Here is a 13,918-nt window from a genome sequence, read left to right as displayed (position 1 = left end):
ACAATCTATAACCCCCTCTGTACACAATAAAGGCAATAAGACTGAACAAAACCCAACTATGTAGCAGTTGCATTGTGTTGCAGTACTGTAACAGCATGTTGCATCCTTTCATTGCGAGCCTTGTTTTCGGGGGCTCCACTGTGCACACAGACAGTTCTGGCAGATTAAGAGATGGGCCTCACAGCATTGCAGCAAAAAGCACAACAGACAGCATCGCTGCGTACTGTCTGATAATACGGACCTAGAATCCACTAGAAAATGTCAAAGGATGTTGTGTGGAGACGTCGCGCATGAGTGCCAATGACAGGGGATTGAGACGAGTGGACGGATGTGGGGATGCCACAGCGGTAGGGTGTTAAGGGAGATGTGAGCATTAGCCGCCCAGTTAGCAACACAACTGTCACACTCTGACAAAGAGGAGGGGATGAGATGATGACAAATTAGTAATATTACTATAAGGAGTTACTGGTTACCGACTTAACGTGGGCAGCTTTGTTCTACTGTGACAGTAATGGATCCAGAATGACAATTAGCTTAGCCACGCTTTTAGTCACATTGAGATGCCCTCCAGCAACAATATGGATCTAACCAATCCAATTTGCGCTTCAAGCAAAATTAAATTCACTAAAACAAATGAACAACCACTAGATGTAATGTGCAATTATGAAACAACAACGTCACACGATATTTATCCCTAGACTTCATAATAATGTTTTGTTTTTTTCTCTTTGCCTCTCTGCCTCTTCTCTTTCTCGTAACAGTGACGTGTCCCATGAATGAGATCCTGACAGCTTCCACAGGTGTCATCATGAGCCAGTCACCAGGCAGCGGTTTCCCCCATTTTGAGTCTTGTTCCTGGGTGGTCAAAGTGGAGCCAGGCTACAACATTACCTTCACTATTGAACACTTCCAGACCAGTCGCCAGTTTGATGAACTTGAAATATTTGATGGTGAGTCAAGAAATCTATACCAAAGATTACTTATATGTTATTTAACCCAGCAGTTATTGTTTTTATTAGCTTATTTGTACATGTGTATTTGCCAATATGTATTTAGCCATTTTGTCAACCCCTTATATACATATGACACGTCATTCTACACATTCCTGACCACAGTTTCACAAATATCCAGATGTATGGGCTTAAAGGAGCCTGACAGCTAAATTTACTATCCCTAACAAAGCTCTCCGCATCCACCAACAGAAATCCCACACAGGCTCCCTTTCATGGTGACAGAACATCTACATCTTCCTCGTACATTTGCATGTGATTAGAGGCGCAGTCAGCAACTCTGCCAGGCCGCCCTGAGAAAATGGTGGTCGTATACACTAGTGATGCTGATTAGTGCTTTTTATCTTCTACTGCTGAGTGGAGAGGAGCAGGCATTTGCTAACCTTGAGGCTGCCAAGCCAATTATTGGACTTAAATCTTTTTCTCTTCCTTTTTTTTTTTTTCAAAATTAAGAGCTACGCGTATATTGTTTTTGCTGAATAACATGATTCATATCAAATATTTAAATGTTGGTTTTTGGCATTCAATTCAATTATCCTGCATAACTAAGTGATAGTTTTTTGTTTACAAAAAGCTTGTATTGTTTTGTTTCAATAAGATTCCTCCTAATAATAATTCAAATAATTTTGTATATCATTTTCACCCAGGTCCATCCAGACAGAGCCCCCTCCTTGTCACCCTCAGTGGTAACTATTCCAGCCCTCTGAGCATCACCAGCTCCAGTAATAAAGTCTATCTGCACTGGTCCTTCGATCACACTACAAGCCACAAAGGCTTTCGTATACGCTATTCAGGTGAGTCACGACCAGGTATTTATTAGCATTTAGTAAAAGGCTGCATTAGTGTGACTTAATGGCAGTGGTTCATTCACAGTAGGACTGATTCAGTGGATGAAGCTGATGTCTGACTTGTTATTTCTGGACCTTGTTGTAAGTTCAATCTCACCCATGGTGCCTTTGGTTTACTTTGTCAACATTTGTGCTGCCGACTGCTTCTGAGACAGCTAGAAATATGACCCATCTCTATGACAACCTAACGGGGGCGGCAGGCATCTGCAACACTTCTCACTGCGCAGCAAGGGCCTGGGAATTAGCAAGCTCTGCTTCTTACGCGGCTTATTATTCTTCTGTTTTGTTCTGCTCCCATGAAGGATCTGTTGCTATATGACACCTGCATAACTCGCTGTGAGTTATGGCTGTGTAAATATTTAAAAGGCTCCCTACATTCTGTATCAACAGCACTCAGCCAGATTGACTAATCGTCTCCCTCCTCCTCTCCGTGGAGCTTTCGGTCTCCCAAACCGGATGTTCGGTTGTTTCTCTGCCCTGGTTTTCACTGGCCTCTTTTACTGTCTTACTGTTTTTCTTAATGGTGATGGATTTTGCCATAGTAGGTTAACTGACAGATGGACTAAGAGATGCCTGAGAACCCACAAGGTGCCATGGTCAATACAGAGTGGCCTTCTGTGCTACCTTGGTGTGGAGGAAGAAACTCATCAACCCATGTTTCATCTCCAAGGGCAGGTCTTCTGTTACAAACTTTGAGACATCTTCTTTTGCATCCCAGTTTCCGATTCTTATCCTCCGTCCAGGGCTTCTCTTATTGTTTCTATAACTCTGCTTAGACATGTTCCTCTCCACTGATTATGTCAACTTACAGTCACCCCGACTCTATCCATAACTTCATTACTATTTGCCCAAAGGTCTCATCACTTTTTCTGTATCAACCACTCCCTCCCTTTTTCTCCTGCTGTCTGTTATCTATCCCAATCCAGGCACCCGCCAATGTAGATTTGATTCATTCTGAGCTGCAGGGCTGATTGTAGCGAGACAAGCTTTTTACTATAACAGGCAGAAGAAGACCGACGAGCACAGAAAGAGGGGCAAATGAGTTAGACACAGATAGAAGTGAAGAATTGATCTCAAGGGTGGCTCAGAAGCCACCAGTCTCTGTGACTGACAGAGGAGGCATTCACTGAGGAACGTAAGCAGCGCGCCGTTTGTGTTGACTTAAAACTTGGGTTTGTGTTTGTTCTGTTTCTTATCAGTGTAGTCATCAAGGAAAACATTAATGAGAATTCTCCCTTTGATGACAGTGGAGTTGTCAAGCCGTTGTAACCTTAAACTGAACTGCTTCTCGTGACAAAAACCCTTTTCCAAAGCCTGAAGTACATCTGCTGTGTATCATCTTAGTGAACCTCAGTGTCAGTTTCTGCATGAAGTCTGCTTTATCTAACATTGCTTCAGTGTCACAAAAAGGTCTGTTGCCTCACTTGAAAATTCTCTGTCTCACTGGAACAATTTTTGTGAGGTAGCAGCATCTCATAAATGCTGAAGACTTACTAACCATTGACATGGCATTAAGCTTTTATACGGCGAGAAGTTTTTCACTAAATTGTCTGCTTTGTGCAAAAAAACTCTCACCGACTTGAACGGGAGCCCATTTTTATTGCCACATGTGATCGCTTTGAGTCCAAATTTGCATTTTTATTGAAACTTAATGTGTTCATAGTGATTCCCTATCCACAATCAGCATAATTTTCTCTGTCACATTATTACATCACATATTTTTCTTTAATGTTTTATGTGATTTTTTTTAATAAACATGCTTATACTCCAGCAGATTTGTAGCAATGCCGCATTGTTGTGAGATCTTCAAAAGGCAGTTTAGATCTGTGAGTGTTCTTTTGAAAGTGTGGACCTATTGTTGGCACCATTTGTGATGATAAATGATTCTCACTGCCACCAATTTAACCAACCAACAAAAACAGATACTTTGTTCCTGTTATTATGTATCCATCACTTTTATGATCCTCTCTTGCAGATGCTGGCAAACTCCTGTTTTGCTTTGGAGAGCATTAGTTTCCTTTAATCAATTTTCGTTGTCTCAAGATTGCAGTTTTTTGCTCTAAAGAGATTGCACTGTGACTTTTGTGTTAATACCTATCCTCCTTTACTTCACCAGGCGTAGAAGATGCTAAAGAGATCTGGGAATCTGTGCTAGTGAAATTACATTAATCCTATACCTATTCATCAACAGCTATATCATTATTGTTTTTTTTATGCTTTTTGGACTTTGTTTTATCAGTATTAATGCTATATATGCCTACTATCTGTATTTTTCACAGCGGCCTACTGCAGCCCTCCAAACAACCCTATAAATGGCACCGTGCACAGTCTGACTGGTACCAAGCTTGGCAGCACCTTGCGTTTTACCTGTGACCAGGGCTTTCGTCTTATTGGCCAGAGCAGCGCCACATGCACCCGGACTGCGCAGGGGATCTACCAGTGGAATGCACCAGTGCCACTTTGCCAAGGTAATCATGGCAGCAGTTCATGAGTAATGCTGTGTTCACATCTGGCGGTATGAAGCTACAAACTGGCTCCAGTTGTGCCTCAACCAGTGAAATGTGTTTGTTTCACCAGATCGTCTCTTGACAACATAATGATGACAACAGGAGCATGAGCAACACTGTTCACATTTGGCCATTTTGTAACGGTATTGCTCGTAGTGTGAATGTAGCATTAGGACAAGAGAATAGATTGTGTGTCAATCATTTCAAGAGAGACAAATTTGTTTCAGTAGAATGAATGAATGTCTTATTTAATTCGGAATGCAAGTTAATGTGTTAAAAAACGTGACTCCGAATATATAACATGTGCTTTGGATCCAAGTGTTATTTCAGTTGATGGTCTTATGGGTCACATTTATCTGGTTGTCACTGTGCACATTATTTGGAATTGATCTGTGCTGGTAGAGAGAATTACAGCTTCTCACTAAATGGAGTTGGCCATTATAAGTTTGAAACTTATGTGAAAATTAACAAAACAAAAATGGGAAGATGACAGGCAGTCATTCTGTTGTGTCAGCATGAGTTCTATTATCTGTGATTTCTGATTGCGTGTGTGCAGATTTTCTTCTGTGTTCCATCCGAAGAAGCAGAAAATATAAAAGCCATGTCCACAGTGTAGTTTCTAAACAGCCCTATTAACAAAACCAACTGAAGCAAAAACTGCGAGCAGCAGGGCAGCCATTCAGTGTCTGGTCAAGTCAGCACCAGGTGTAATCTCCACATGAATTGCATGTGTTCTCTCTAGGCTTGACTGTTTACTATTGTGCAGATGGTGGCCCAATCTAATGTTTACTGCACATCAATGCAGGCTCTTGGAGGGTGTTTGTACAGCAAGCCTGTTGTGAGCTAGGCACACTGCATACAAAGGCGGTTATTAAGACATACTTTGCTACCTGTGCCCTCCAAGCAGATATTTAGCAGTGTATGCATCGTATCTTACCTACTTGTCTCATCCTTCTTCTTTTCTAGTCATGTCCTGTGGAATGCCAGTGCCTCCTGTTAACGGCAGTATTGTCGGCCAGGACTTCTCTCTCGGAGCCAGGGCCACCTATCAGTGTAATCCTGGATTTCGTCTCGCTGGGCCAGTCACAACATCAGTGATCTGTCAAGAATCTGGGAGGTGGAGCCCAATTGAGGCTCCACCCAGATGTGTTCGTGAGTATTTCCCTCAATTTCCATTTAAATTAGTTACAGTGTTATGAATGAAACAGACTATAAGCAAATCACATCTTATGTAAAGATATGTTATTAATCTGAATTAATAATGTTTTTGATCTTCCAGCGGTTACCTGCCCTGACATTGGCCACTCTGCTGTGGAACATGGGAGATGGAGACTAATCTATGGGACTCAAAACCAATATGATGCTATAATGATGCTCATATGTGACCCAGGATATTACTACAGAGGCCAAAGGGTCATTCGCTGCCAGGCCAACAGTACATGGAACTATCCAGATCCTCGCCCAGTCTGTGACAGTATGTAGTTTTCTTGATATAACCACATTACTTGCACAAAGACGTAAACATATGTCTGCTAGAAAAACAAATTTCCCAGCTTATTTTCAGATAGAATAGGTACAGCTGATCTAACAACAACCAAATGAGTGAAAACTAAATAAAACTATTTACCAAAGAAAATAAACCCGTATCCTTCATTATATTTTGACCATATGGGATTGTAATATATTATATTGTTTTCTCATTTCAGTTATCTCCTGCGGGGATCTTGGGACTCCACCAAATGGCAACAAGATTGGAACACTTACTGTGTATGGAGCCACGGCCATTTTCTCCTGCAACACAGGATACACCTTGGTGGGCTCTCGTGTTCGAGAGTGTATGTCCAATGGGCTTTGGAGCGGATCACAGGTTCAGTGTCTAGGTGAGGTCTTCAGCACCCAAAAATGAATGCAACTTCATTAAGCCATGTGGTTTGCCTCAAAAGTAATGCTGAGTGACCTTTACTGTTTCCTTCTTTATTCATCCATAGCTGGCCATTGTGGCACCCCAGAGCCAATAGTGAACGGCCAGATCAACGGGGAGAATTATAACTACAGAGGCAGTGTTGTGTACCAGTGTAACCCAGGATTTCGTCTCATTGGCTTGTCAGTGCGAATCTGTGAACAGGATCACAGCTGGTCTGGCCGTACTCCTGTCTGTGTCCGTAAGTGCCCACAGAGAACAGTTATTTATAGGTGCAACCATGGGTGCACTTATAAATATAACTTATAAATATAGAACCTGAGCACTTCAGACTTGTAGTTTCTACTTGGACCACTGCCAAACAAATCAGTGTTTATTCTCAGGTTCAGTGTTTCTGAAGTGACTTGTGATGATATATCATCTAGGGATGCTCTAATAAGGCTAATTTAGGGCCAATTGAGTGTGATTAGACCTGAGCCCTCCAGTACTGATCACCTTTTGCAGATACCTCCTGCATAGGTTTGGCTGTTTTCACCGATGATATCTTCATTCCAAAGTGATGCACTATAATAAAACTTATTCCACAATAATATTTTACAACCCAATGGTAATGTTTAGTATATTTTTTAGTACCTTTTCTGATGTAGGCACTGATAATTTGGATTTTAATGTGGTATTAAATTACTCTACAAATGCCAATACTTTCTTCCTTTCGTTTTGATTCTTTCAGCCATGACATGCGGTCACCCTGGCAACCCTATCTTTGGTTCGACGCAAGGAACTCAGTTCAACTTAAATGACGTTGTGCGCTTTGTCTGCAATACCGGATATGTTCTGCAGGGGGCTGTGAAATCTATGTGCCAGGACAGTGGGCAATGGAGCAACGCCCTACCAAAGTGTAAAAGTAAGTCCGAAGTTGATGCATACAGTACAATTTCTACTGAGTATCATGACTACAGTTTGAAGGATAAATGTAAAGAAACAGGCCAGGTGGAAGATGGGCCTCTGATCTTGTCTACTACTGGATCCAATTGGCACTGATTCAAAACAAGGTTGTGCAATTAATCGTTGAATAACATTACATTACTAATGCAACAATATATGAAAAACCCCATCCATTCACGTTGCTCCAAGTTGTAATTTCTGTGCATCATGCCACACACAAACTGCTCATTTCCACACACTTGGCTACGGTTCTCCTTCTGTATTCTTGCCCGGTGTAGGTATTAAATTACCTATTGTGCAAGGTCATATCTTCTGTGACCACAGATGACTCCAATCACAGAGAGAGTGGAGGTGAAGCACAAAGGCACTGGGGGGAAGAAAGAGTTTAACTGTCGCATATTAGGGGAAATTGAAATGAAAATCCAAAGAGAAGCCTGGATTATTTAATTATCACGGTCTCAACCACACAGTCTGTGGAGGTTCCAAATAATATTTACATGTGATGTTATTTCCTCTTTGCTTAGCTACCTCTGTTACACTTGAAGGCTCACCTGCCTGTCAGGGAAACAAACTTAGCTAATAACCATGCAGAGACAAGCGAGAACAATCACAGGATCCTTGAGCTGGTATGGGAGACAGCAGCCTTTGGAGACCTGCGTCCTGGTTTTTGCTCAGCATAAGAAATACCCTGCTCTGCTTTGAATGAGCGAGGCAAGGACTTTTAATTTGGCAATATTTTTTTGCGACAAGCAGTGTGTCTCGGCACTCACGTCTGTCTCCAAGTCCCTGCTAACTGAAGGCTTTATGACAAGCACGGAAAGGGCCTGCTCGCAAGGTCGGGCCCTGAATTTGACAAGGCAGTGACAGAATCAGGGACTGATTGACTTATGAGTTTGTTTTAAATGAGGAGAAAAAGGATTTGGCCTTTTTTTTAGACATTTCTGAAGGGATGGGGAGGGTACATGTCTTGTAGAAATCCTTCGTCAGTTAAAAAAGAGAAAGAAAGAAAGAAAAGGAGGTACATTTGTCTGCTGCATGCATAAGCAGGCCAGATTTTCTCCTAGACATATGCTTTAAATCTCTCTGCTCTAGTAGTGACATCATATTAGCATTGGCCTTGTTTCGGTGCAGATGCTGACTCGGAGATGCACGCGTTTGCTTCTCTGCATATGTGTGTGGGTGCATGTGGGTGCCTGTTTTGATGGCCATTATCCTCCCTGCTCATGTGGAGACATAAGTAGCTTATGGGTCTTTTTGTCAATCAGATTTATCACCTTAATTACAGCAATCGAGACGCTTCTTTCATCTCACCTTAGTCTCAGCTCAGCTTTTATTTTAGAAGGATATAGAGCAAAGGAGAGATGCAGAAGGCAAGACATGGGGTTAAAGCTTGGGCAGGAGCCTGTCAGGTTTTGTTCATATTTGATGTTATGCGTCGCAAAAGACTCTCTGCATTTTAAATCACCTCCAAATGTGATTTGAATTCTGTTATTTTTTTGCCATCCACACATCAACAGAAATCATTCTGAAAACCGTCTATATTTTCCCAAAAAATAGACTGAGGTTGGCAGTCTGAACATTGCCTCAGACAAAGGTAATGAGTTACACTGTCCTGATTTTAACTACACGAGTCTGTAGGCCACATCAATAATGCAGGGAGCACAAGAGCACCGCCAGTGCAGCCAGTCCCCTATGCCTCTCTAATCACCAATTTGAGTTGTAACACCACCTTCTTTAGATGACTCTTTTGTGTTTGTTTGTCATTGGTGATAAAAGGCAGGAGATACAGGAAAGAGAAAAAAAAACACCCCCTGACATGCCTCTTACTGGGACATTACCTGGCAGGTGCCCAGGAGGAGAGGAAGGTGACTAGGTTCCCCACTTCTGAGTCGAACAGAGATGAATTACCAAAGCCCTTCTACCAACCTCACTTTTCTTCTTCTTTTTCTTTCATATTTTTGCCCCCCTGTCTCTCTCTTTCTCTCTGCACACTGGGCCACGCACAAGAATTCACCGGGAGGTCAGTCATTTTAGATGACTGTTGGACCGCTTTTGAGCCTGTGTTGCCCGAGCACATTTGTTCAAAACTGAATTCCAAGCTTGGAAAGTCTGACGCCGAAGCAGCTCCACTGCTTCAAATATGCTTTGTACTGTTATTATGCGGTAAGTTGTAAATGATGGCACCACAGGTCAGCGCGCTACTGGAAGGAATACATTATAATAGGTATTTGGGGGCTGATTTAGCAATCCTGGCCAGCTTGGGAGCATGTAAATGAGCAAGCTTTTAGGCACATTAGCATACAATGGGTTCATTTTGGCTGTAGCAAAGACACACTCACCGGGGCGAGACTGGCAAGGCAAACTGGGGCATAATGGCTATGTAGGCACTCCCAGGCAGTCTTTTTGAAGCCATTATAGCTTTGGTACACATTTAGTCTTGGGCAACTGCATTGGCTAGACGGAAACTCTGATACTGTGTGCTGACTGTGTTGACATAAACGTAAAGGTTTAGTTTGTGCCCACACTCTTAGCAGTCTTGGGCTGACGTTCGGTTATGAATTCTAATATTTTCCTCGCCATCACAGCCTCTTCCTCTCTCACTCTGTACCACACCCCCTGCTACCCCCCTACTGTCCCTCGCTACTCACTCATTCCTCATTCTCCTCTCCCCTAACTCTTTCCATCTGGTGCTAAACTGACATGGTGCCTCTTCTCCCGTGAGCTCTCCATCCATCACCAACTCTGCACCACGACGGCCACCAGGAGGCTGCCTCTAATGAAGCAAATGTTTATTTCTGGAGTCTGCCTCCTACTTCATTTGGATTGAGGTGGATGGATGGAAGCTGGATGGGTGAAAGTAGTAGATGAGGAAAGTAAAAGGCAGAATTACACCAAGACAAAAAAAAAATCTGCTTGTAAAATCCACGCTGTCCATGCGTGTGAGGTATCTCTATCTCTATCAAAGACAAAGAAAAAACATTCTCTTCTTTCTTCCCATTAAACTTTTAAATTCATTTGTAAAAACAAAAAGAGTAATCGTCATCTGCTGCTTGAATAATTAGTTATTAGTAACCTGAATTTGAAATGCTCACACAATATACTGATTTCTCTTTGTCTCCTTTATTTCTCCTCCTCCTCTGTATTCCTGTCTCCAGTTGTTAACTGCACAGAGCCAGGCCATGTAGAGAACAGCATTCGGCAGGTACTGCCCAGCGGGCCACACCGCTACAGCTTCCAGACCGCTGTGTCGTACCGCTGTAACCCGGGCCACTACCTGCTGGGCACCAGCTCTATATCCTGTCAGGGAGACGGCACCTGGGACCGCTCTTTGCCCAAATGCTTGTGTGAGTAAACTCAGGCATTGGTTAAAACTGGCACTGCATGATTTCGATTTTCTGTGTACACTAAAAAAAGCTGGACAGTTCTAACAAAAAAACATCAGCATATAGTAGCATTGTTAGCATTGTTAGGGAAATTGAATGTTTTGCAGAGGAAATATATTCTACATGTTACATATTTGACACCCTTTCCTCATATCTCTCTCCACTCTGATTGGACAGTGGTGCTATGCGACCGCCCCAGCGTGCCTCCCTACGCCCAGATCTCAGGTGACCGTCGAACAGTAGGCTCGGTCATTCGCTACAGCTGCATTGGCCAGCGCAGCATCATCGGCAACACAACTCGAATGTGCCAGCTGGACGGGCAGTGGAGCGGCTCGCCACCACACTGCTCTGGTATGGTAAACTGCCCACAGACTGACTGGCCACCCACACTGATGGTTCAGAATGCAAAGCCTGACAACATTTTGTGAAACCGACTCCTTACCTGATGTTATGTTGATGCTATTATCCTTTTTTTTCCCAATTACGGCTACTAACACAGTTCAGGTGCAATAGCATGGCCCAGTCACACGGGTGCCCTCATAATAGCCAGCCAGCAGATAAAGAGTTTGGGTGGCAGCTGTTAGCAAGTAATGAAAAGTAGGTGGAGCAAAGATGAAGTTGTCTGTCTGCTCCACAGGCCTCAAGGGCAAAGAGAGCGTCCCCCATAAAATGCTTTAATCTGCTCATATTGGACTGAGGAACCCCAGCGCCCATACCGCAGCCGGGTTATGAAGGAATATAAAGACTCCGTCCCCTTTCTCATCTAACAACGGTTTACTTTACTATAGCCACGGGAATATCTATACATCCAAATACATGTACACAAAGATGTGACAGAAAAATGCACAAACATGGACGGTCAGAGACACATAAATAAACGCCCACACAGATGCACAAGTCGTGTGACAGTAAAATAGCCCTGACAGTTTAATGTCATAATTCATTACATTCACATATATCACAGGGATTGCAAGTGTTCTCTCAACAGGCTGTAAACAGAACGTTTTATAAAGATTTGGTCGACTTTCTTTGTTAAAATGATGTTGAGCAGCGCCTTGTAAAGTCAGCAGCAAGAGCAGTGGACATCAGTACTAAATGTTTTGTGGTTTTACATGCAGGGCGTGGAATTATTGAAGCAAGGTGCAAGATAAATATAAGAAGGAAACAGTCCCATTATATTGTACATTATCTGCATGTTGAATAAACAGTGTGGGAAGCTAGTCATTCCTTAGGGAGGGAAGAAAATGTTTTATTTCCTGTTGGATGGCAGTAAGGAAGGAGGGAGGTCTGTGTCCCTATTGGAATCACATCTTGTTCTAATCCTTAACGTTGTAATTTTATTATGAAAACATCACTCATTCGAGAGTACACTTTTTATGTTCACATTGTCAAGTTTATCTGGATATATATTTCTTTTTTGTTGTGTTTATTCAGGTGAGTCTGCTGGGCTGTGTGGAGATCCTGGTGTTCCTGTTCACGGTATCCGCCTGGGGGAGGAGTTCACGGTGGGCAGCGATGTCCGCTTTAGCTGTGAGCCTGGCTACATGCTGAAGGGTTCACCAGAGAGAACTTGTCTGACGAACGGGACCTGGCTGGGCACACAACCTGAGTGTCATGGTAAGGAATGCATACATATAAAAGCGAGTAGGGGAGAAACCAAAAGGTCTCCCATACTGAAAAATAAATAAACAATAAAGGCTGACCCCTAAATAGAGGCCAGGGAAAGTGTTTCAGTTTAGTTAAGATACATTTCTACACCACTAATTTAATGAATTCAGTGATATATTCATAATATTTTTAACACTGTGTTTCTACTCTTCTGAAGTTCAGTCACACCATGCACTGGAAAAAGCTTAAAGGCTTAAAGCTTAAAGCTTGCAATGTAAAGCAGTAACTTTACCAACATGGAGCAGATCAAAACAAAGCTTTGTTCAGAAATGTACTAAATTATGCAAAGTCATCATTATTATTACATAATAGTGAATTAGAAATAAATGTCTGCCTCTAATAGAAGTCAACAGACCTTCAAATAAAGGCCTGTTACGGTTTGAGAAAATGACGTATATTTCTTTGATCTCTGGCAAGCATTTCTTAAAAAGGGAGGTGTTTGATTCTAGTTTTTGTTTTCAAACTTTAGGAAATTGATTTTGACTTTGTCTCTCCATCCTCACATGGATTAACTCAACGGTAATAGGAGGTCTGTCTGAGATGCACATGTGTTTCTTGCATAAAACTCATCATGTCGTCTGGTGGTATGGTGGTATAAAGTACTGGAATTACTGCTACTGGCTATTTGATCTATACATGACCTAAGCAGTTGGGGTGCAGTACACAAGTTAATCAAGTACTTCACAGTTGGTGTTGAACTTGAAAACAGAGACAGCAACTTATGTTATCAGAGATTCTGTTTGTGATATTTTTTTCATAAAACAGAATCTCAGGGATGCCCTCTAAAGTGAAAAAAGTACATAAATGTTGGGTTTGGGTGAGGTGAGAGTGAGATAGGATCAATAGGTGGATCGGTGCGGCATCCATCAAATTGTGCAGAGCTGAGCGCTAAGGTGAAGTTCTCAATTTTGCTGTCAATCTAAGTTCCAGTTCTCACCTGTGGCTGTAGGCTTTGGTTGGGCAGCTTTGGAAATCAAGGAAGAGCTTTGAGTAGAACAGCTGCTCCTTTCGGGTGGTTCAGGAATCTGATCACGGTGTCTTCCCCTATGTACTGTGGGAAGATTCTGAAAACCCAAGAGCAAACCCAGAAAATGATGGAGGGATTACATATCCCATCTGGCCCAGAACCACCTTGGGATTTCTTATAAGCAGTTTGAGGTCATCGCAGAGAAAAAAATCCTGTGTGGACTACTGATTTTATTTCGACCACAGCAGTTTAAACCTAAAGAAAGTAGAGGAAAACACGTGCACATATTTACAATGCCTGCATTTTGTTCTGTTGTGAATCTTTTTGTTCCCTTTATTCTTCCTTTGCTCAGAAGTTTGTTTAATTACTCACATTGGATTAGGTCTGCAAACCTTTGTAAACATTTTTGGGATATTAGACAAATAACAACACAAGTAAGTTCCTCAGTTGTTAATTTTAGCCTCAGTCAATGTTGTAGATGTACTTTACAAGTGAATATTTACATTTCATCATCATTGCATTTTTATTCCTTTTTGGAGCTCGCTGATCTCAGCAAATCCCTTCTCTGAAGTGCACATTTGAAGCTTTTCCCCTTTCAGACATCATTGTTTTCTGCCGTGGTAATGCTCACTGATTGTGTATAATTAGATGTTTCCTTTTCAGCTTGAA

General features: G+C 42.2%; 1 protein-coding gene across 1 annotated transcript in view; it reads left to right on the top strand.

Annotated features, from left to right (window-relative positions):
- The window catches only part of csmd2 (CUB and Sushi multiple domains 2), a gene marked incomplete at its 5' end in the record, with an annotated part of 258,538 nt that overhangs the window by 219,059 nt on the left and 25,561 nt on the right, over positions 1-13,918 (top strand). Inside the window, 11 exons of the mRNA XM_084562774.1 lie at positions 762-950; positions 1,658-1,804; positions 4,138-4,326; positions 5,332-5,517; positions 5,645-5,839; positions 6,072-6,245; positions 6,354-6,527; positions 7,017-7,190; positions 10,387-10,575; positions 10,792-10,965; positions 12,049-12,231. Coding sequence (XP_084418900.1) covers positions 762-950; positions 1,658-1,804; positions 4,138-4,326; positions 5,332-5,517; positions 5,645-5,839; positions 6,072-6,245; positions 6,354-6,527; positions 7,017-7,190; positions 10,387-10,575; positions 10,792-10,965; positions 12,049-12,231 — 1,974 coding nt within the window. The remainder of the gene's footprint in view (positions 1-761; positions 951-1,657; positions 1,805-4,137; positions 4,327-5,331; positions 5,518-5,644; positions 5,840-6,071; positions 6,246-6,353; positions 6,528-7,016; positions 7,191-10,386; positions 10,576-10,791; positions 10,966-12,048; positions 12,232-13,918) is intronic.

The sequence above is a fragment of the Chelon labrosus genome (assembly GCF_963514085.1).
Source record: "Chelon labrosus genome assembly, chromosome: 16".
NCBI classification, from domain to species: domain Eukaryota; kingdom Metazoa; phylum Chordata; class Actinopteri; order Mugiliformes; family Mugilidae; genus Chelon; species Chelon labrosus.
Note: the sequence above shows the minus strand (reverse complement) of the source record. Positions and strands in the feature narration are given on the sequence as shown.